Source organism: Petromyzon marinus, chromosome 9 (assembly GCF_048934315.1).
Source record: "Petromyzon marinus isolate PM22_M1 ecotype Great Lakes invasive population chromosome 9, UKy_Petmar_22M1.pri1.0, whole genome shotgun sequence".
NCBI classification, from domain to species: Eukaryota; Metazoa; Chordata; class Hyperoartia; order Petromyzontiformes; family Petromyzontidae; genus Petromyzon; species Petromyzon marinus.
The window spans coordinates 2,645,216-2,668,215 of record NC_133675.1 but is presented as its reverse complement, the minus strand read 5'-3'; the positions used below and the strand labels follow the sequence as shown (position 1 = coordinate 2,668,215).

The following is a 23,000-nucleotide window of genomic DNA, read 5'->3' as shown; positions in this document are numbered from 1 at the left end:
AACCGTCGCCTTACGGCTTCCCCACGTTCGTGCTCTCATACTTGTGTATACAAGCGGCTGGCTCCTAACTCGCGCGCGGTGTCACTGCGCTCACCATCGCGCCTCTGCCACACGGAAGAAGAAGAAGAAGTCTCTCCCTCGTGGGTTTGACGGCGCAGTGTGCAGTTCGCACGCGCGCATCCGGCGCGCAGTCGCAATGAGCCACGTCTCGGCACGAACGTGTCTGGGATCCGGTTCAATGAATCATCTCGTCGTTGGATGTGCCGGTGCTGCTAAACGCCGTGGTGTTGTTTGGGGGAGGGAGGTGGGTACGGGAGACGATTGTGATTACCGGCTGGTCACGAGCGGTGAGCGTTTGAGAGAGAGAAAGAGAGCGAGTGGACGGGACTTCAATCTCGAGTTGTACAGCAGTGATGGCGGTGGTGATGATGTTGATGATGACGAACCCTCGAGTGTGTCGGAGAGCCAGGCTGTCGTAAACAAAAATAAAATAAATAAGTGAAAAGAAGATTTGAACTTTGGAATAGCGCGACAGCGGAGCAGCGCAACACGATCCCACCGCTCCGTGGACGGCGCAGCAGCGCCACAGCCGCGTCACGTGTGCGAGCGCTCAACGTCACAGACGATATCGGTTCTGCCGGACTCGTGATAAACTTCTGCTCCTCGCGGGACCCCGGGGGGCGGGGGGTTTTGCGCTGCACGCAATCAGCACGGGGTTTTACATTCCATAGGAATGCGAGCAGCAGTGTGGAGCAGGCCCGTTGGGTGGCACACATAACCACCTCTCCGCGTTGAATCGCCGTGGATTGGCTGCACGTGACTTTGGGAACTCGAAAAATCAATTCCAGATGATGTCGCCGCTCTCTCCCCACCATCACCACTCACCCACCCCAAACACTGCCCCACCCCCCTCCACAGCACGAGAATTGTCAGTGCCCACTGGATCATTGTCCTCTGTGCCCCCCCCCCGCCCGTTTCTATCTCTACTCCCCACCCCAGCGCCCTTCACCAGATTATCTCCCTTAACCCCCCCCCCGCCACCCCTGGTTCGATGCCACTTTCAAGGCGCAGGCAGCGCCGCAGTGATAACGAGCGAGCGCCAGCGTGATTTTATTCTGCGCTGAATCGTGTTTTCCTCTTTGCTCATTGCTCATAAAACGTGGGCGCAACACCGCTGCGTTCTACAGCGAGATAAGGCACATCAGATAGGGTCGTAGGTATGCGGCCTGGATTAAAAAATAAACCAATCAACGGTTCACTGTACTTCTATGCTCACGTGTTTGTGTTATCCACCTTCACCCATCCGCACTGACTAGTGCGGTGAAGTATGGGAAAATACCCCCACCCCACCACGACCCGCTCGGCTTGGTGAGATCCTCAGCCAGTAGTGGATTCACAACAAGGACTGTGCGTGCAGCACATGTCCAAGGTACAGGACGCCTAAGCTTGGGCCCCGTACCGGGCGAGGCGAGCCGAGCAGGGGAGCGGAACGGGGGAGTATTGTGGCTAGTGGAGGGTGGCTTCTTGACTGCGGGGGGCAAAGGGAAAGGAGCTGGGGTATGCGTGGGTCCGGCTCTGCGGGGGAACACAATCAATGGCGCGTGTCGATGAATGAGCGGTTCTCTGTTCGGCTAGCGGACGTGACAGGCAATGCCATCGAAGCGAGGCCACACCACCAAATATCGCCTCTGCATCGGCCCTGCAATCGCATTACTGGGTATTCCTTTTGGCAACTCTTTAATTGTCATGCTTGCGTCTGTGTGCGTGCGTGCTTGCATGCGTGTACGCAGGCGGGTGCCCTGTTTGGAGACGACCAGCCCCTGTGCTGCCCGGCTGATTTGACGTCTGACCTCACCTCTGACCTGGTGGACCCTGACCCCGACTTGGAGCTGCCTGATTTGGACGTGAGCGACCTCGACACCGATGGCTTCTTCGGGGCTCTCAAGTGGTACGGGGAGCAGGCGGGCTTCCAGGTGAGCTCTCGCTGACGCCGCGAGCGGCCAGGTGGTGCGCTGCTGCTCTGTCTCTTGTGCCATCCAGCGAGAAAGGGGCCTGGGTTCAATGCCCAACTCGGGCGCCTTTCTGTGCGGAGTTTGCATGTTCTCTCCCCCTGTGCCACGTGGGATCCCTACCAGGTTCAGTGGTGTCCTGCCATAGCAAAAAAAAAATATTAATCAGATGGAACTAGTATTGGTCAAAAGCATCACAATGCTGAAAAATAACTACCTGCAGATTACTCAATTGGGATTGTAAAAGAGCCCATACCAACCATACTACGCCATTGGCTTCAGTGTTAACCTCTCTGGCTCATAGAGCCAGGCTGGGGCTCCCTCTGGGTTCAGTATGAACAAATAGAGCCAGATTACTACTCTACTAGGGATCAGTGTTAATAACAGTGACTCATAGAGCTAGACTAAGGCTTTCAAAGGGTTACATTTTACAGTTTATTATGTTAGTCAAGAGGGGCATAGAGCCAGAATAAGGCTCCCTTACGATTAAGGCAGTGGCACATCTGTTGGGTGTGCAGGCGGTGTAATTGCCACCAGAGCTCGCAGGCTGGAGGGGGTCCAGACACCAATCTACATATATGGGGGGGGGGGGGTGCGGCGGAAAATTGTAAAGGGAAGGGGGGCGGGGGAGATTTAATTCCTTACACCACTGCATCATGGCTGTCAAGCAGGCAGCAGCAGCGAAGGGGATCCAGAGAGACCGTGTCCATTTTTGGGATTTCTCTGCCATGTGACTGCAGTCTGCAGTGTTTGGGCAGTCATTTACCAGCGGTGTCACCTCCTCGTAAACTCTGGCGCGGCTTAAAGGGGCCGTGCAGCCCCCTTACCATATCACCCATCCCCACCACCACCACCACTCTCGCCCCCCCACCCGCTGCCTGTTTGTAGCACACGTTTCCCTAAGCAATAAAACCAAGCAATGTGGAAGAGCCCTATCCCTTCACATCCGTGTTTGGTTCGGAGACCCCCTCCCCTTCCAAAGACAAATATCCTCCTGTCGGCTTACCAGGCTTTTTATTTATTTAATTAGTTATTGCCTCCATTCATTTTTATAATTATCAAAGGCATTTGAGCGGCGGTAGGGATTTTAATGCAGAAAAAGTGCGTAACTTCGCTCCATCACACACGGACACTCGCACGCACACCTGCATAGACACTCGCATGCACGCACATACATAAAAAGACAAAGATCCCCCGTATAGCCTTAACACACTGTTGGGGTAAGTGCTAGTTAGCGAGCACTCCTGAAGGCCGGCACGGCACGCGAGAGGGTGAGTGGCCAGCACCACACCAGACCGCCTTTGTCCCCCAAGTGGCAATGTTTTTACACACCACACCAGGCATGCATTTGAGGCTGCGTTGACCTAGGGAAGGGCCGGAACCGGTTCAGACAATCGTCACTGGTGCTGGCCGTGAGTGGGAATCGAACTCGGGTCGCCAGGTTCGTACCACAACACGCTAACCATTACGCTACCGCTCCCCACAAACATACAAAAAGATTAATACAAAGATCCCCCATATACCCTTAACAGACTGCTGGGGCAAGTGCTGTTAGAGAGCACCTATGAAAGCCGGAATGGCACGCGAGGGGGTGGGTGGCCAGCACCACGCCCGGACGCCTTTGTCTCCCCAGTGTCGATGTTTACACACTGCACAAGGTACTCATTTGAGGCTGAATCGACCTAGGGGATGCCATGAGCGGAAATTGAACTCTGGTCTCCAGGTTCGTAGTGCAGCGCGCTAACTGCTACACCTCCGCTCCCCACATATATACATGCACTGTCACCCAGACTCCTGTACAGGGAAGACAACCATCACCCGAACAAACTGTTGGGATAAGTGCTGTGAGCGGGCGAGCACCAGGGGGTGGTTTGGCCAGAACAATGCCCGGCCATCTTTGTCTCCCTCGTGGGGATGCTCCAGAGCAGTTACGATATTCTTCACTGATATTGGTCAGAAGCGAGAATCGAACCAAGGTCGCCCGCAGTGTGCCAACCACTACGCTACCGCACCCTGCACACACGCACACGCACGCGCCTGGGCGTGGGGTGATGCTGCAGTTACTTGTCTCACTCCTGCATGCGCTATCATCGTCAGCCGTCATCTCTCCACCATCTCTCATGATCTCGCGATGCAAACATTTCCATCTGCCTTCCAAGACACACGGTGGGGGGCGGGGAGGGGGCATGGGATAAACTTCGCTACAACTGAAGGCAGCCGCCACGGTGTTCCCTCTGTGGTCGAGAAGGGGCATTGCCCCTGATATTTGGGCAGTGATATTAACGAATGTGTTGGGATTCTGGTGTTACCTCTGCTCTTGTACCACTGCCAACGCAGTATCACAACCACAAAACCGTTTGCCACAGGGCAGGTTCAGTGAATCAAAATCGAGAGGGGGGGGTGCGAAGTGGGCAGAGCTGTCGATAAAGTGTCATCTCCTCCAGGGTCGCGGGGGGGGGGGCTGCACTTTGCGAGTGAGACTTTGACACCACTACCGCCCACGTCGCGATTGCGAGATCCACGTGGAAAAAACCCCAGAGCAGCTCACGGAGCTTGCAGGGCACTGCCAGTCACTTCCAGTCATTGCCATAAGGGGTGGGGGGTGATGGTGGAGAGGGGCGATTGGGGACGGGCACCCAGTACTTTGCGGGCAGTGTTAAGGCAGCATCGGGTTTCAAACGCATCGCTTCCTCCTCTTGGAATGATCTACCAGACCAGTCGGGTTTCAGATGTCACATCCTTAGGATGGTTGGAAATATATGCGTGTCTTATTTTTATTCATTACAATAAATATATATAAACTCCCTGTACCTGGGTGGTGTGTGGGGAGGGGTGGGGGGAGAAACGCAGCGTCGCTACCCCGGCGCGGCCTGGGTACGCCACGGGACTCGGGCAGCCAGCGTGAACAAAAACTACACGTGGGTCGGCACTGCCTGTGCCTGCCTGCCTCACCCCGCGCGTTCCAAGGTCTGCACGGACACCCAGATCCCTCCCTTCCCTTCCCCTCGACTCCCTCCCTCCCCTCCACGCGTCACTCCCTTTAATAATTTGTTTTATGAAGTTCGCGGGGCTGGTGATCGGCACGAGAGGCCGATGCCCCTCTCCGCCGCCCCCCATGAGGGCGACGGCCCTGGTGGCGGCCTCGTGCCGCTGGCCTTGCGAGAGGGCCCCGCCAGAGGGAGGAGGAGGAGGAGGGGGAGGAGAGGAAACGGGCAGGGTCCCGGACTGGGCGCAGCTCTGCGTGAAGAGCCCCGTGCAGAAAAGAGGAGAGGAGGTTCGGACATAGTGAGCAAGAGACGTGTTCACGCGTTACGCACGCACGCATACAGCACAGCACAGCGAGTTAGGAAGTGGCGAGGGGGGATCTGCGGGGCATTTTGTACCCTGCCCTTTCGGGGCAGAGCACACGGGGCAAGGACTCGGGGTGAGGTCAGGTCCCCGCGTTCCGATGTTCTCAGTAAAAGTGCTTCTCTCGCGGGGGGAGGGGGGGGGGGAGATAGCTTGCCGCCACTCTGGGAGGACCAATGCCCTCTGAACGGCACGAAGCCTGCAGTGAGTCTGGCTGATCAGTAACCGGGCCTCTGACCTCTGCCCTAGGCACCCAACTTAAAGCACTCCGGTGCTGGAGGTGGGTGCAACGACCCATCGTTCATCGATTCGTGTAATTTCTTAAGCTCATCGAAATTCCTACTGCCCCACCCGCCACCCCCCCCCCCCCCCACCCCGTCTACTCAGCAGTAGCACGATGGGTTTACCCCAGTTAGGCCATCGGCAGGTCGCATGCGGTGGGGTAAAGCATGGGTATCATGATCTCTTCTAACAGATGTGGAATGAGTAGGCCAAATACCCTCTAGAGGGGCTCTCTTGAGCTCCCTCTAGCGGAGGCCCTCCCGCCAGCGGCGATGTGGGCAAATATCGCACGAGGCTGCAGCACCTTCACATTCAGTGGGTCCACGTGATCCTCGAAGCAACTGGTGGCCGCTATATACATCCCAAAGTTAAAAAAAGAAAACGCCATTGATTCCATGTTTGGATTTGCCCCCTTGAATCGTGACAATTAATCGAAGCGCCAGGGTCGGTGGGGGGCGGGGGAGTGGGGGGCGGGGGAGTGGGAAGAGTATCGAATAGCTTTGTAAATCTTCCTACATTCCATCAGTCCTGGGGTTATTGGCTTTTGCTTTCCAAAAGTGATTGGCAAGTTGATAGATATGCAGACTGGCCCTCGTCGCAGTAACGTGGAATGAATCCGACGGGTTAGCACGCAATGAAGGTGAGCACCACCAAGTCCTGAATTGGGCAAGGGTCGCTCTGTCCTAAACTCCCGAGCCAAGGGTTTTTACAGCGCTGTTGATAATAAGCCCCAGAGAAATTCCACGGTGCAATGAACACAATTCAACCCACTCACCGCTTCTTTAGCTGCCGTGTTTTATTGTTTAATTATTTAAGCATTGGGCAGAGTGGTTAGAACCAGAAAGGAATAACGCAGCCGGTTGAGTGCGGCACGGCTGCCCTACGATGTGTTTTCGGGTTCCACCGCGTGTTGTTTGGCGTCTTGTCCGACGTTTCGCATGCACGCGCTGGGAGCTTCTTCAGGAAGTGAATAACCACGCGGTGCATGCCATCATTCAGCACATCGGAGAGCTATGCAGCAGCACAACCGCGAACAGCCACGCGACAGCAGCAGTAGGCAGCGCAGCGCTCGCTGTTCATTTTCGGCGTTGTGTTCGCGCCGCTGTCACGGTTCCGAGAGCTTTGACTGCGTTAGAGTCGAGCAGCAGCGGGCAGCCACTGCACACGGCACGGGAGAGGTGCTGGTGGTTGTGGCACTGCACGGACAGCAGAGACAGATATCGAAACAGCGGATGACATCAGACACTGCCGAGCTGGACACCGAGACAGACACATGGACAGCAGGGGCCGAGAGACAGCAGGGGAGGTAGAGGCTCAGAGTCTCAAGTCTCCCGGTCGGGTGGGTGAGGTCAAGCGGGTTCGCATTTCCTCCACCGGTGCCAGCTCAGAGGTTTTTACCTCTAGAGCCCGAGGTGCCATTAAGATTCGCTGCATTATTTAGCGCCCGCAGTTTACTCGGGAGATATTTTTAGAGGCGAACTTTCGCTTTCGGATGAATTAGCTGAGGTTTGTGCCCTCCTTGCATAGACGGCGGCGTTGCGTACAACACCTGGCTGGCGAGGACGTCTGATTAAATACAATAACATTGGCCAGAACACATGGCCAGATGGCATGACGGCCCATCGACGGAGGCTGGGGACGGAATAGCAGCCAAAGGAGGGGACGCGCCAATTAGGCTTGGCCAAAGCGGAGATGGAGCGAGATGAGGTCAGCTCACGTGCAGGGAGGAGTGAGATGATGAATGGGAGCCGCGCCGGAACCTGAGGGATGGCGACGGCGTGGGGAGACCTTAATCCAGCAGTGGATAGGCAATGGTTAATGATGACGATGGTGAACATTCGTCACGGAAGTGACCAAACATCTCTACGCGGGTTCCCCCGTGATTATTTATTCACATAAACAAAATAAATATTTGATTTACGTTACATCTCGGAATGAAATAGAACACATTCCGAGATTGTGCCCCACCCGGGAGACGGAGCGATTTAAATCGGCTCGTGCGCAGGTGCCAGATGGATCGTTCCATCGCAATGAACCGTAATGGAATGGCGAAGACTTGGGAAGGCCTTCATCCAATCAAGTAGTGGATAGAGCACGGCTGTTGGCGAGGATGATGATCTCTTGAGACACGAGGCGGCAGTCAGCGTGACCAGTGGGGCTTTGTGGCCGCTCCTGCATCAATCACAGGAAACACAGCCAGAGCCTCGCTCGGAATCCCACGAGATGAGATCCCAGGGGATGGAGCCGTCTTGAGAACCCCCCCCCTCCCCCACACTCTCCCCACCCCACCCTCCACACGCGCCCCGGAGCTATAGCGCAAGTCGTGGTGGGGTAAAGCGTGGGCACGCCTCCCTCTTCCAAGACGTCTTGGGCCTGCGGTGGAAGAGTCGGGCTCGCTTCGAGCGGTCGGCCGTACAGAGAGACGGGGGGGGGGGGGGGGGTCACGTGGTGCATGCTGGCAGCGAGTTAACTCGCGTAGTTGCCACACGCGTGTTTGTTTAATGTTCGTTTCAGATCCGAATCTTTATTGTCGTGTTCTTTACGCCTCGCAGTCGGTAGCAGAGCCTCCATTCTCTGGGGCACCCGCTGACTCGCTCGTTCAGCTGCCGCTTGAATAATAACGCCGGGGTCGCGCCGAGCGTCTTGCCTCTCTGCTTGTGTTCCTGCACCCACGCGTGGCCCCTGTCCACGTGTCCTCCACGCTCTTTCTTGCTGTTGCTGCTGTTGTTGGTTTTAAAACCCAGTGCATGTCCCTAGTAGCAAAAATTGGTTTTCATGCGGCCAGCAAAGTGTTGCCTCTTGCACCGTGTGGCTCGCGAAGAGGGCTTATATATTTTTTTATTTTTTTTGGAGCGGGTACACCCAAATAGCACGACATTCTGGTCTTAGCTACTTGGCGTGTGTATCTCCAGCACACACCCGAGTTGGTGAAGTCCGGGACAGAGGGAGATATAAAGACGGAGAGAAGCGGAGCGAGGTAGGAAATAGAGATGGAGGCTTCGGTAGAGAGAGAGAGAGATAGATTGTGAGTGTGAGAGCGGAAGATGGGCGAGAGGAGAGATAGTGGCAAAACGGAGAGAGGTGGAGCAGAGAGAGATGGGGAGAGGAAGGGAAAATGAGAGGGGAGCGAAGAAGAGAAGGGGGTGGTGGGGGAGGCCGGAGGCCGCCTCAAGTGTGTAGCTGGGCAGCATTCCTGGTGCCGGCACGATCCAGATTCGTCCTCTCTCCTGGCGAGCGAGCGGGCGGGCGGGCGGGCGGGCGAGGCGAGCGAGGGGAACGCAGCCCGCCGCTGGTTTATTGTTTGGCCCCCGCGACTGAAGCCGTTGAGTCTGCGCCGGTTCCAACCGCACGCGCCACCGGCACCGCCACGCCGCCTCCTCCTGCTCCTGATCCTCTTATCTTCCATCGCCGAGATGCAGGTCACGCCGCGCGCATCGCGCCGTGCTGGGCAAGGAGATGAAGGGGGCAGCCGCGAATACGTGAAAATGACCAGAAAACCGAGGACGTTTTCGGATGTTTTACGCCGGCTGATGGCCTCGCGGGAAATTAACGGCAGCCCAGGGGTGGTTTTGTCAGCGGCCGTGCTGCGGAGGTGTGAGAGACGGGGACGCGCGCGTTCATAGAATCGCCAAAAGTAAAGGTGAATGACTGCGTCTCCCACGAGCTGGGAGGGCATTGCAAGATATAAGAACGTGTGCTGTGTTAGCTAATCACAACACGTAGTCATGGACTGCTGCCTCTCCTGGTCACTGCTGTCGTCTGTCCTGGTCACTAGGGCACGAACGCCATGGCTAGGGTATGGGCACAACTGTGTCACAAGCGTGGCACTTTTTTACGTTTACATTGTGATCAGGGCCAGTGCCCTGATCAATGGGCTAGTCAGTGTCTCCATCACTGGAATGGTGCCGTGATCAATGTGCTAGCGCTCAATGAAGAGTGCAATTGATCACAGCACAGCGAGGAGTGTAGCGTCTCGAAACACAAGCACGATTGGCTGTAAGGGAATCCTGTGACGGTGCAGATATGGGCCATGATGACGGAGATTACGCTATGATTGCACGGACGGCGGCTCGCCGTGATCACTGAGACAGAGCCACTGCTGGCCATCACCCCAGGGAGTCCAGGGGACGCAGGAAGGGGGGAGGAGGTAATGGAGGGGGGGGGGGGGCAGAGCTAATCACGAGACTTGGAGGAGGAATGGAAAACCATAATTGGAGCGCTTCCTGCCAAGCTAATTGACTTGTGTTTTAATGTATCTGAGGGGCAGATTAAATCTGAAGCATGCGCGCTGAACTGCAGGTTAATTGCTTTAATGATGATGAGAGAGAGACATTTTTTTCCCCTTCATACGATTTCAAAAGGGCTGGGAAGTTAACGCTTAACGGAAGAGGCTCGGCGAGCCGTGCGCGCGGTGCTTCTGGAGGGCACCGCGCGGGGAGTTGTGGCTTGGAGGGGGAAAGAGCTGTCACGCCGTGTTTATGCAGAGCAAAGTTCAGCACGCTTTGACCATTGATAGAAAGAGGTGGAGCGTAGGGGGCGTGTGGCTGCGTGTATGTGTGTGCGCATGATGTGTATGTATGGAGAACGCAGTAGTGGAGCGGCTAGCGCGCTTTGCTCCGAACCTGGCCCACCCGAGTTCGATTCCCACTCACGGGCCAACATCCGTGATGATTATCTAAACCGGTACTGGGCCTTCCCTAGGTCGACACAGCCTCAAATGAGTACCTGGTGCGAAGTGTAAACATCGCCACTGGGGAGACAAAGGCGGCCGGGCGTGGTGTTGGCCACCCACCCTCTCGTGTGCCATTCCGGCCTTCATAGGTGCTCGCTAACAGCACCTGCCCCAACAGTATATTAAGACTAAACGGGGGATCTTTGTATTTGTCGAGTCTGAAGCTGTGCGTTAATGTGAGTGTTTGTCTTGCGTTTCTTTGAGCGTGTGTGTGTGTTTCTGAAACTGTGCATGCAAGTCTGTGCGCGCGCGTGTGTGGTTGTGTGTCTGCGTGCGGTGTGTGTGGTTGTGTGTCTGCGCTCGTGTGTGTGGTTGTGTGTCTGCGCTCGTGTGTGTGGTTGTGTGTCTGCGTGCGGTGTGTGTGGTTGTGTGTCTGCGTGCGTGTCTGTGGTTGTGTGTCTGCGTGCGTGTGTGTGGCTGTGTGTCTGCGTGCGTGTGTGTGTGGTTGTGTGTCTGCGCTCGTGTGTGTGGTTGTGTGTCTGCGCTCGTGTGTGTGGTTGTGTGTCTGCGTGCGGTGTGTGTGGCTGTGTGTCTGCGTGCGTGTGTGTGGCTGTGTGTCTGCGTGCGGGGTGTGTGGCTGTGTGTCTGCGTGCGGTGTGTGTGGTTGTGTGTCTGCGTGCGTGTGTGTGGTTGTGTGTCTGCGTGCGGTGTGTGTGGTTGTGTGTCTACGTGCGTGTGTGTGGTTGTGTGTCTGCGCTCGTGTGTGTGGTTGTGTGTCTGCGTGCGTGTGTGTGGTTGTGTGTCTGCGTGCGTGTGTGTGGTTGTGTGTCTGAGCTCGTGTGTGTGGTTGTGTGTCTGCGCTCGTGTGTGTGGTTGTGTGTCTGAGCTCGTGTGTGTGGTTGTGTGTCTGCGCTCGTGTGTGTGGTTGTGTGTCTGCGCTCGTGTGTGTGGTTGTGTGTCTGCGTGCGGTGTGTGTGGTTGTGTGTCTGCGTGCGGTGTGTGTGGCTGTGTGTCTGCGTGCGGTGTGTGTGGTTGTGTGTCTGTGCTCGTGTGTGCTCTGTCTCCAGCGTGTGTCTTTGTCTGGCTTCAACACCACGTACGCGTTTGCATCCAGAATTTTCTAGGTGTCCTTTTTTGAAGCCACGGGTACCCGCATGAACGCGTACGTCTGTGCGCACGTGTGTGTCCGCACGTGTGCTCGGTATGCACTCTTCAGCAAAGGTGAGCGCAGGTCATACCCGTGAAGGTGCGGAGGTGTGTGAGCACACGTCCTTGCCGTGGCAGAGCGTGGCAGAGCATGGCGAGGCGTGGCTCTGGCACACGTGCCCGCATACCCCCACACACACGTATTGCACTTGCGTGACCGCCTCTCACGTGCTTGCACGTGCGTGAAGTGCAGGTGTGTGTGTCTGTATGTATGTGTGTACTATGGAGACAAAGGCGGCCAGACGTGGTGCTGGCCACCCACCCCTCTCGTGTGCCATTCCGGCCTTCGTAGGTTCTTGCTAACAGCCCTTACCCCGACAGTCTGTTCAGGCTGCACGGGGGATCGTTGTCTTGTGTGTATGGATGTCTGCATGTAATTATTCATTTATCCAGGAGAGGCATAGGGCTGTATTGGGTTTTTATTTTACGTTGTTTTCAGCAAATTAGTGGGACGCAAGTGGGAGGAAACCGGAGCACCTGCAGCAAACCCACGCGTGCGAGGTGGCAGCATTATATCCCCGTACAGATGGAAATGGATGGCGATTAGTCCACTTGCTCTACTGCCTTCTCCTGGCAAGCCATGGTATGGGCACCTTCTCGACGCCCACGGGAAGGGAGTTAATCCACCAAACCCCGCTGCTCCCTCCACAGCGCCGGATTATAGCCGGCACGTGCATTGGCCACCACTGTGTGTGATGTATCACGGTGTGCGTGTGTGTGTGTGTCCGTGTGTAAGCGCGTCAGTGCTAATAATAATAATGATGATGGCCTTCATTCAGGAGGGCCTCGGTGAGCCTCGACACTCTTTGTGGAGGGTCCTACATGGGGTTGTTTGACCACTTGAATTTCAAGGAGTGATTGATTCATTCGAGAGGAACCCGGAGTGTCGGGATAAATCTCGGCACTTGTACGAGGGGAAAGGACACCCTAGATAGGTCCGCATCAACGATATACTGAAAAACCCACTTTCTGTACTGCCATCTCCTGGCTTCCTTCCAGCACAGCGGGTTTGGGAGCTTCACAAATCTGTAATTAATCCAACAACCCTTGCTTCCATAGACTGGTGGGGCAGGTGGCCGTCAGTGACCACCAATTACACATACATGCAGATTCATACATACATACATAAGTAGACACACAGGACAAAGATCTCCAATTTAGTCCACACAGGCTGTAGGGGAAAGTACAATTTGCGAGCAGCACGTTTGAAGGCCAGCACGGCAAACGAGGGGTGGTGTGGTCAGCACCACGCCCGGCGGCCTTCGTCTCCCCAGTTGCGCTGTTTATCGACCGCACCGGATACTCATTTGAGGCTGCATCGACCTTGGGGAGGCCCAGGATAGGTTCAGATAATCGTCACTGGTGGATGGCCGTGAGCGGGAATCGAACTTTGGTCTCCGGGTTCGAAGCGCAGCCCCGCTAACCACGACACGACCACTCCACGACCACTCCACGACGCACACACAGAAGAACTCTTGTATGCGTAACCACTCGGGGCCCTGGGGGAAGTGAGTCTGACCGTGACGAGCGTCAAACCCCCTGCTTAAAATTAATGGCCCTGGCTCATTAAATTAATGCCACCCCCTCCCCCACTCGCCCCTTTCGGTCAAACTGCCCAAAGTTAAGCAAACAGCCAACTCGGCGTGAATGCGCGGCCTTAAGAGGACAAATATATAACAGGCGACGTTTTGGACAATGAGCCATTGTATGTACGTTTAACTTCTTCCGTACCGTACGTAGCCAACCGTGCTAATCGGAGGCGACGCGTGATTTTGACCGTATGAGTAAGTCCTCGTCAGCCGTGGTCTATCCACTGCTGGATGAAGGCCTCCCAAATCCTGCGATATAATAACAATGCTGCGCACGAGCTGGTCTACTCGCTCCGTACCCACGCTCCTTGCACGGCACACCACCCTATACAGCACCGTTTATACCTCGCGCGTACCTCTCAGGAGCCACCCGATGACCCCACGCTTAATTAACGGCAGCGGAGCAACTAGGACGGCAACGAATGGCTGTTCTTCGCCCCCGTAGCCTCGTTTGTGTCTCCGCGGGGAGTCCTGAGAGATGAATGTTGTCCCCAGCAAGGCAGGGTTTCACGACTTTTATTGGCGTGCGCCGGTAGCAACCCCCCCCCCGCCCCCCCCCCCCACAGCGGGCGACCGAAACGGCAGCGCAGAATTGCCGGGCGCTTGCTTTGGTGCGCGCGAAATGCCGCGAGCGAGCGGAGCACCGCCGCCGCACGTGCGCGGAGAGCCGAGGGGGCAGAGCGAGAGGGAGGAGGAGGGGGGGGGGATGCGTGACGTCTGCTGATGTGTGTCCGCGTTTTGTGCGTAATTTCTCCCCCTTTTTAAGACGTTCGCGGTTTGCTAAGCGTAGAGAGAGAGAGAGAGAGCGCGCACTTAATTGCCTCTAAACAAGACCATAAAGCGCGGCGAAGCGCGGCACGGCGAGCCTCCCTCAGTAAGTCACCGGCACCGGCAAGCAGAGAAATGTATAAATAAATTAAGCGACTCCCCCCCCCCCCCCCAGGTAAATAAATAAATATGAACCCCCACCGCCATTGTGGCGCCTTCGTTACTGTTGGGGGCCACAATTGATGTTGTGACCGCTGTTCTTGTTGTCGTGTGGCTGTTGTGGCTGGTGTTGGCACCGGTGTTGTTGTGGGAGTATCTTCTGTTGTTGTTGAGACTATGGTTGTGGCCGCTGAGTTTGCTGCTGCTGCTGCTGTTGTTGTGTTGTGGCTGTGTCGTGGTGAGTTACGCGATGTTTGGGGACTGCTCAGTAAGGGAGATAACAACCGTTGGCAGGTGACATCTCACTTCACAAATCGAATTCGCAATTTTGGATGCATTGCTTAGAGCCCCTTGATCAATCGACTGTTGAAGGAATGTCTCCCCACACCAAATTGGTCACGGGGCTTGTTCGACCATAGTCCCCTATGCTCATCATTATGGGTTTAATCAAAATTGGGGGGTGAGGCAGCAGTGATTCAGATATCACTGGCCACTGATGTTAGCTGTGGCCAGAAATTAAACTCAGGACACTGCGTCTATTGGGCTTACCACTGGGCCAACGCATTACCCTGTGCGTTTGTAGAATGTCTATTGGTTACCCCAGTCACGTGGTGGTGGGTTATTCACAAATTGTCCATTGGTGGAGGAGATCTCTGTGATAATAACATAGCCTATGAGCTGTCAAAGATTGGCCAGATGTTCCATTTCATTGTCTTTGGATCTGGCCATAAAGTAGCCAAGCTTGGACAACAATGTGCACGGTTCTGGCTTGGTTGGCCAAATTGTGACCGAAATTTTCACGTGTACGGGTGGTCCGAGTAGCTGGAGGGGACATCTATGTCGGTGAATCCGGTTGGAGGTGGCTGCTCCATGAGCTTAGTTCTCCTGGCGGAGTGGAAGATGGCAGCCTTCACGCGGCCCACTCTGTTCAGTGAGAAATCACAACGAATTCCGTCAATGCGGCGACTGATCATGGATCACCGATCTCCCGGTCTCCAGAGCAACACCACAAGCCACGCCAACTACCCTCTTCAGGACCAAACAATGCGCCAGATAGGACCTGGGACAAGGATCTCCACCAAGGGACTCGCCCGGGTGAAGTGCGAGTATCTCGCGATCATAATGATGCCCATAACATTGATGTCCTGACGCTCAAGGACGCCCTACATGCCAGTTGCTACCACATCCATGGGTACAACCGCACGATGAGCAGTTCTCCTGGGCCCTGCTCTTCACCCAGGGTGCTCACCATGGGTGGATCTTGCGGGGGGTGGGGGGCACAGGGGGCAATGCCCCTCCCAAACAGGACACCTATACTGATTTATTTTCAGTAGTTTACGATTAAGATAAAAAAAATAATAAATGATACTCACCCGCGAATCTTAATGTGAGGGACAAAGTGAACTCCTGCCTTCCCAAATATAGAAGTCAAACTTTGGCGCTCACCCATTCCTCCTCACCAATCTGATCTCACCTTGAGGCCAGAGGCGGATATGGCAAGTTTCCAAGGTGGGAGGGCCTCCCAAAATTTCAACTTTTTACATTAATAAAAAATATATAACATTCATTGTACTTCCACTGAGGGCATAGGGAGGCTGGATGGTGCTTGCTTTCTAACGTAACCCCCACCGGATCCTCCACTGACGAAGGCGACACAGCCCGGGCTCTGCCTCTGAGATAATGCGAGGTTTATTATTTAGTTTGTTTTTCCCACTGAATTAATTAAAGGGCCGTTTGCATTGTGCGCGCATGGGGCTCCAGTTACGTAACGAGGGGAATGTGCTCTGTGCCCCCATTAAGGGTTTCTCTGAGTGAAAGGGCTTTCGTGGCCATGAAATCACCACCGTGCGCGTGTCTGAGTGGTGCCCGCGTGCTTGTGTGTGTGGTGTGTGACTGTCAGTGTGAGTACGTTCATTTGTATTGGAGGTGGTGCTCGCCACCCACCCTCTCGTGTGCCGTGCCGGCCTTAAGTGCTCGCTGACAGAACGTGCCCCATCAGTCTGTTAAAAGCTATATGCGTGGGGTCTTTGTCTCGCTTCGTGTGTGTGCGTCCATGAAGCGGAGACCTCTGTCTCGTTATGCGTGTGTGTTAACAAAACAAATCACAGTGATTTCCTGCTCATCTCCTGTTTACAACCCCAAACCATTGGTGGAAATTACACGTTCTTATGGCAGAGGTAAGTCTATCCATTGGACAACGACTGCCGACTTCCCCATAAAGGGGCACATTTTATCAGCCCCGGAGAGATTGGGACGCGCAATCAGGATTAGAATGCGCAACCTTTCCGTTCAATCACTGAGCCACCCATCCGGATTGCGTGTGTGTGCACGTGTCTGTGTGTGTGTGTCTATGTCCCTGTTCATGTATATACTCCAGACGTTAATCCTTCACCCTGCCTCTACATGCACACACTGCCTATCTGCATCGAGACGATGCATTTGCATTATAGGCGCCGCTATAGAAATACACAGCATCGTGTGTATGTGGTATGTGTGGTAGCTGCTCACGAACAGCATTTGCCCCGAGAGCTTGTGTTAGGCTGCACAGGGGATGGATAGCGCCAGTGAAGTGGTGAGCGCACTTCGCTATGCACTCGGTGACCCGAGGTCGAATCCCACTCATAGCCGACATCAGTGACGAACCGCTCTTGGACCTCTCCTAGGTCGATTCAGCCTTAAATTGGTATCCTGTGCGGTGTGGAAACATCAGTACAGTACTCGATAGGTACAGACGACCGGGCGTGATGCTGACCACGCTACCCTCCGGTGTGCGCTGGTTTTGGCCATCACAGATACTCGCTAGCAGCAATTGCCCCAACAATCTGATAAGGATATACGGGGGATCTTTGTCTTTGTATTATTACGTGTGCACGGGGAATGGCGGGGGTCAGGCCATCAATTGTTTTTCGTTGTGGTGTGCATGCAGTGCGAGTCGAACCCGTGTGCGGCAGGGGCGGTGGCAGGTGGATTACGTGGGGATTGTAGGGCGACCGCTAATGTCCTCCTGCACGTGCCAACTGCCGCAGCACGGCCGCCGTAGCTGCCGCGGCCTCGGCCCTCTCACCCGCGCCCGCTCGGCTGCGTCAATTACGCGTGACGCAAACATTAAACCTCGAATCTAAATTCAAATTCGCCGAGATGGCTTGCGTCGTATTAATTCTCACGCACCACGCCGTTGTCGGGATCGCTGTTTGGGTAAGTGATGAACAATGGTGTACGCATTAATGAGCCCTTAGCGGTAATTAGGCTCCTAACGTCACGGAGACACTCAAAAGGTAATAACGCAGCAACGAACAATATTAGCTCATTATCTCGGCAGAAAGCGACAAGTCCAAGATCATTACGTAGGAACGCGTGGATTAATTACGCCGCTGCGGTGCGTGCGCTGTTCGCTCTGCACGATCGCCGCGCTCGCAGTTTGGCGAAACCGCGAGGATGAGCGCCACGGTGTTCATGCCGGGCAAGCGCGCACGACGGGATAGCTCCGCCACGTCACCCCGCACCCTTCGGGATCGGCGCCCCCTCGCACGCTTCCCCCCGCTCTGCCGGGAGATTTAATCCCGAGGCGGGCGGTCACAGGTGATTCGCACGTGGCGAAGGTCTGCTGGCGGATGAAATGTTGGCTGACCTCTACGTGTCTTCGCCCCCCGGGTCTTAATCCCAGTGTGCTTTGGCCCAGAGCCAGGCTGCGACGCCCGCACACGCCCGAGCCCGTCGCGACACCCGAGCGAGATGCAAGCAGCGGAGCGGTGGGGGCGTGGGGAGGAGGGTGGCTGGGGGGGCTGCAGCCTTAAATCATCTGAAAGGCGTTTAAAAGTCACGATAGCGAATTCACCGACGGTGCGCAAGAAGAGGTGGCACGCGTGGCAAGGCGAGGAGGGTTTGGGGTTTTCCGTGCGGGGTGCGCTCGCTTTCGCGGGTGCTGGGCACGGGGCCCCCTGCCCAGCGATGATGATGATGGCGATGATGCGGTGGAAACTCTCGCTTGATGTCGAGGGGATGTGCCTCTAACGTGCGTGTGTGGCGTTCACCTTGCACAAGGGCCCCGAGTCGGTGCTGACACTTTCACTTAGCAGTGCTGCTGCTGGTGATGATGGTGAAGATGGAGGTTGAGGGCACTGTTTATAAGGTGACCACCAGTGCTTACATCCGGAACGCTGTTCCGGAAATTATTATGGTGTGCCACATCCATCTCATCTTATTTTGACCTCGTCATTTTTATAAACGTGTTCATTAGATCGTAAGAATACAGGGTAGAGTATGACACGATTCTAATAGATAAGTGTAGCGTGTACTCCAGGGGTAATGCCTTACGCCGAAAACCCCTACTACAAGCCAGCCTCGAAGCGTTTCGTTCAAATACCGAGTGAGAAAATGAATCTCTGGCGACCACTTTTAACCTCCCACAAATTTGACTTGGTGTTCGGTCCGCCCGGTGTCACTGGCTCATGCGGCTCCAGCCGTCGCCGCTCAGAACTCTGCCCGTGTGGGACCTGTGGACGCTGCATCCGCCCGCGCCAAATGGTTGCAGATCGTCAGCGGTCGTGCCGCTGCTGCTGCTGCTCCTCTTCCCGCGAATCAGTGGTCATTTTAACCGCCCTCGAAGGATGATGATCTGCGTTGACAAAATCCGGTAGTGGCCTCGGGATGTCCGCTCCCTGCTGCGAGCCGGGAGACATCTCCAGGTGGCAGTAGCGGCGGCCGCGACGCGCGTTGAGTTGGCGACGGGAACGAGCGTTGGAATGCGGGGGACCCCTTCCACGCAGTCGTGAGGCTCGGGGTGAATATGTACGTAATCTACAGTTCACATCTCAATCCACTGCTAGATGAAGGCCTTGAATAAATAAAAGGAGAAAGTGCTGTAGAGCCCCCCTCTAAAATGTATTTGGCTTCCTTTTACACACTTGCCAGACGTCTTGGAAGAGGTGGGAGGACCCGCACTCTGCCCAACCGCAAATGGCCCACGCCTATGGACAAACTGTGCTGTGCCTATTTACACCACACTGGGTAGACAGAGCACCGCGGTGGTGGTGGTGGTGGTGGCGGTGGTGGGTTAGAATCAAGAAACACGCGCCATCATTTCAACTGCCGCGCCGGGGCATTTGCTGGAAGCTGCCGTCTCTGGCTCACACAGGTGCAGCGAGCCAAGATCCCTAAGAGCCGCACCGCGGCAGGAACCCCCCCCCCCCCCCCCCCCCCCCACCGTGAATGCATAAAATTAATCTCTCGCCCTCCCCCCTCGTTGTGTCCACCCCCCCCCCCCCACCTCCCCCCCGCATCAGGACAAGTCCGACGACGACACGGAGGACTCGCTCCTCGCGGCGCTCGCCGAGGGACTGAGCAGCATCGATGGCATCTCTTGCCTGGACGGCATCGGCGGCCTGGCGTGCAGCCCGGCGGGGGGGGCGTGCGGCGACGGCGGCAGCAGCGGCGGCGACGACGACGAGATGGCCTCGCTGCACACCCTGGTGGCCGCCGCGCGGCCCATCGCCGCGGAGACGGCGGACACCCCGGCCGAGGAGGAGGAGGAGGAGGGGGAGGGCGACGAGTGGCAGGAGTTGGAGGAGAAGCAGCAGCAGGAGCCGTCGCTGGTGAGAGCGACGGAGGGGGGCACGATGGAGGGTGGCGGCAGGCAGCCGTGAGGGTTCGTGGGAGCCTCCGGGGCGTCCGGAGCCTGGGATTGACGTGGCATTTACTTAGTTGTGGCTTCCGGAGCCGAAGATCGGTATCGCGAGGCCCCATGGAGGAGAGCGATTCCTGAAGTGGCCACATTGTCCCAGCGCGCTTAGAGCATGGTCAGCGCTGATTTTGAGGAATAAAAGAAATCGCTCGAAAGAGACTCTGGCACTAGTAGCTTGCACCATCGCAGCTCCCTCTCAGCCGTGTGGTCAGTGTGGAGCAGTAAAACAGCAAACCCTCCCCAGGGGTATGTCTGCACCTTTAACCTTCGTACCGTACTCTCAATGCGGACTCCGGCTCTGCAATGAAAACCCAACTGTGTGTCTTCTCCCTCTCTTCCTCTCTCACTCCCTCCCCCCGCGCAGCTGAAGAAGTTGCTGCTGGCGCCCGCGAACACGCAGCTCAGCTACGAGCACCGCGTGGGGGGCAGCGTGCGCTGCCGCGGCGGCGGCTCCGGCGCCGCCGCCGCCGCCGCCTCCTCCTCCTCCTCCTCCGCCCAAGCCGCCGTCAGGCCCCACAAGCTGCCTCTGCCCCTCAAGGTGAGCGACCCGGCCCGGGACCGCCACCGCAGTGACACGGGAGGGGGGTGTGGGGGAGGGTTCTGGCGAAGGCTGTCGCCCGGGCGTGGGTCTGCGCCCCACCGTGCCCGCGGTGGACCGGTGGCACCGTGCGCCACGATGCCCACGGGAGGGCCTGGGGTGGCGAGGCACGCCGCTGCACAAGTGTCACCTGTCGACGATGCCGACAGGTGACACACGCGGAGCGTTTACAAGCCTCGCCGGGTCTCAAGACTTGCTTTGCAAGAGCGGCCCGCAATTGGGATCATTTGACCCAGTTCCAGCGTCACAACGCGGCCGCGCTCATCTCTTTCGTCAGCGCTGAGGCAGTGGAGGAAATTCCCATGACGGCGGCAGTGATTGTCCACGTGACGAGCGCTGCCCGCAAAATACGGCCACTGCTGTCAAAAGGCGAATCGCCTCCAAAGCTTTCCCACGCGTTGTTTTCGGTTTTTACGTCGAATCAAAAAATCCACGCATTGAGTTGTGGTGGAATTCGATACGATCTGGAATTGCCAAATAATCTACAGCGAGCGCAAGCGCGCGTCATTAAAACGCGGTCGCCCTCTCGTGCTGATCGCACGATTGAATTCGGCCTCAGCCCGTACGCCCGTTCCTCGCTCGCAGGGGGTTATGGAAAAAAAACATTACTCACCACCCTCGTGCGGGCTATGATTGCTGGCGGGGTTGGGGATAGGAGGGAGGATCGGCAGGGGGTGGGGGGGGGCGATGGAGGACGGGGTGGGGAGGGGTGGTGGGGGCATGCACTCTTGCGTCACTGGATACCCTGGACACCCCTGTGACTGAGACGTTTTCCATCTCAGGGGGATTGTCCACGTGAAATATTTTCATGAATGAATTAATCAAAGTAACATGCAACAGAATGGGTTGTACCAGCACAAGGATCAGGGGGGCGGGGGGGAGGTGTTGGCGCCTGCTGTGTAACTGGGGCGAGTGATCCACGACATTCTGTTGCGTTAACGAGCGGACCCACGTTCCCGATTAATGAGTCGAGGACCCGATTAACCATTATTCTGCACGTGTTCCCTCTGCCTTGGCGACGGTTGCCACCTCCTCCTCTTGAGCTACAATAATAACGGTGACGATGAACGGCACATGTATCTTGGGAGGACGGAGAAGAGTATCTTTACAAGAGCGGCATGAGGAGATCCGCGTGTACATTAATCGTCTCACGTGGTGGACTCTTGCTATCCGCTACGCAACTGGCAAATAAGTTGAATGTCGCCGGGAGGACTCGCAGATATCCCAGCGCAAACCGCTGCTGCCTGGACACGAGGACGGTCCTGGGAAGACCAGGACCAGGAGGTGGCCACCCCGGCCAAACTCGAACCTCATACCACGACCTCGGTTTGGCGAGTTCCCATAAACCAGCTGCCACAACAAGAATCGCTTTGCTTACTTTTTTTTATGGAGGACTGTATATGCAACGAGGCCCGTTGAGGCGTGTAATACATCGCCCCTTTTTTGTAAAGGCAACCTGGGTTATATTAAGCAATTTAGAATACAATTGAATATTTAAGGACATTAAAAATGTAACGAATCTCGACTCTGTATGCGGAAATCATCTTCCTGTTTCGTACGACCTAATCGTTGCAGAGAAACGATTACTGGTTCAGCTGTGAGTGATGTAGCCATTCATTTGCTTTGTCTGAGAGTTGGTTAATTGCTTATATGGTACAGCCACCCACCCAGCCATTCATCCAATCACTCACGCAACCACTCGCACACCCATCAACGCGCCCACCCACTCACTCACTAAACCACTCACTCACCTATTCACCCACCCACCAACCCACTCATCGAATCACTCACCCACCCACTCACTCATCCACTCGCTCACCAACCAGCTTCACAAACCACATTCACATTTATATTTGGCAAATGCCTCGCCACAGTCGCACACAGGAGAGTCTCTGCTTTTACTCTCGTGCATTCAAGATATTTACCGATTTATTCAAGACAAATCGTTTCGATACATTGACGATCGCGATGAAGACGAATAATATTCCATCCCTCCCTCCCTCCCACCCTCCCCTCCCCTCCCTCTGTCGTCGCAGCCAAAGCCTCTGCTGAGCGGGAGGTCAGCGCCAAACTGCACGGAGCTGCTGCGCTACCTGTGCACGGACGAGGACCCCTCGCCCTCGCACTCTGAAACTCGGGCCACCCGGGGGGGTGGCCGGCCGAAGAAGAAGGCGGCGGCGGCGGCGGCCACGGCCACGGCCACGCAGCCCCAGGCGACCCAGGCGGCGAGACTCACGTACAGAGAGGGTGCGGGCCCCTCCCTAGCCTAGCGCCGGCGCCGCTCCTGCCGGCGGCCATCCTCGCGGAATTTCAGCGGTGTTGCTTTGAGTTGGAGTTTCACTCTATTCTTTCTCTCTCTCTCTCTCTTTATTCACGGTTTTTTTCGTTTTTTAAATTTTATTTCGCTAATGTTTTCATTTTCTCCACGTTACAATAACAGCCATCTGTTGCTGAGCTCATGATTATTTTTTTTAATTATAATTTGCATTTTTGTTCCCCCCCCGCCCCCCCCCCGCATTTTTGCTTTATTTTTCTTAACATCTTTTTTTTTTTAGTTTTTGCATTTATCTTCCCTCTTTTGTGTGTGTGTGTTTTTGTTTCAGCCAAAGCACCCAGCCTGTCCTTGCCTCTCACTCCCAACTCCCCAGGGTAAGTGCCATGATCACCCCGTTTGTCTTTCTTGCCGACC

At 55.8% G+C, this 23,000-nt stretch overlaps 1 protein-coding gene across 3 annotated transcripts in view; it reads left to right on the top strand.

The window, feature by feature from the left end:
• LOC116940704 (peroxisome proliferator-activated receptor gamma coactivator 1-alpha-like) overlaps positions 1-23,000 on the top strand; it is a 140,947-nt gene that overhangs the window by 100,693 nt on the left and 17,254 nt on the right. For all 3 annotated transcript variants that reach the window (XM_032950861.2, XM_076065818.1, XM_076065819.1), the window contains exons 2-6: positions 1,791-1,973; positions 19,316-19,624; positions 20,078-20,251; positions 22,348-22,558; positions 22,915-22,960. In XM_032950861.2, coding sequence (XP_032806752.2) covers positions 1,791-1,973; positions 19,316-19,624; positions 20,078-20,251; positions 22,348-22,558; positions 22,915-22,960 — 923 coding nt within the window. The remainder of the gene's footprint in view (positions 1-1,790; positions 1,974-19,315; positions 19,625-20,077; positions 20,252-22,347; positions 22,559-22,914; positions 22,961-23,000) is intronic.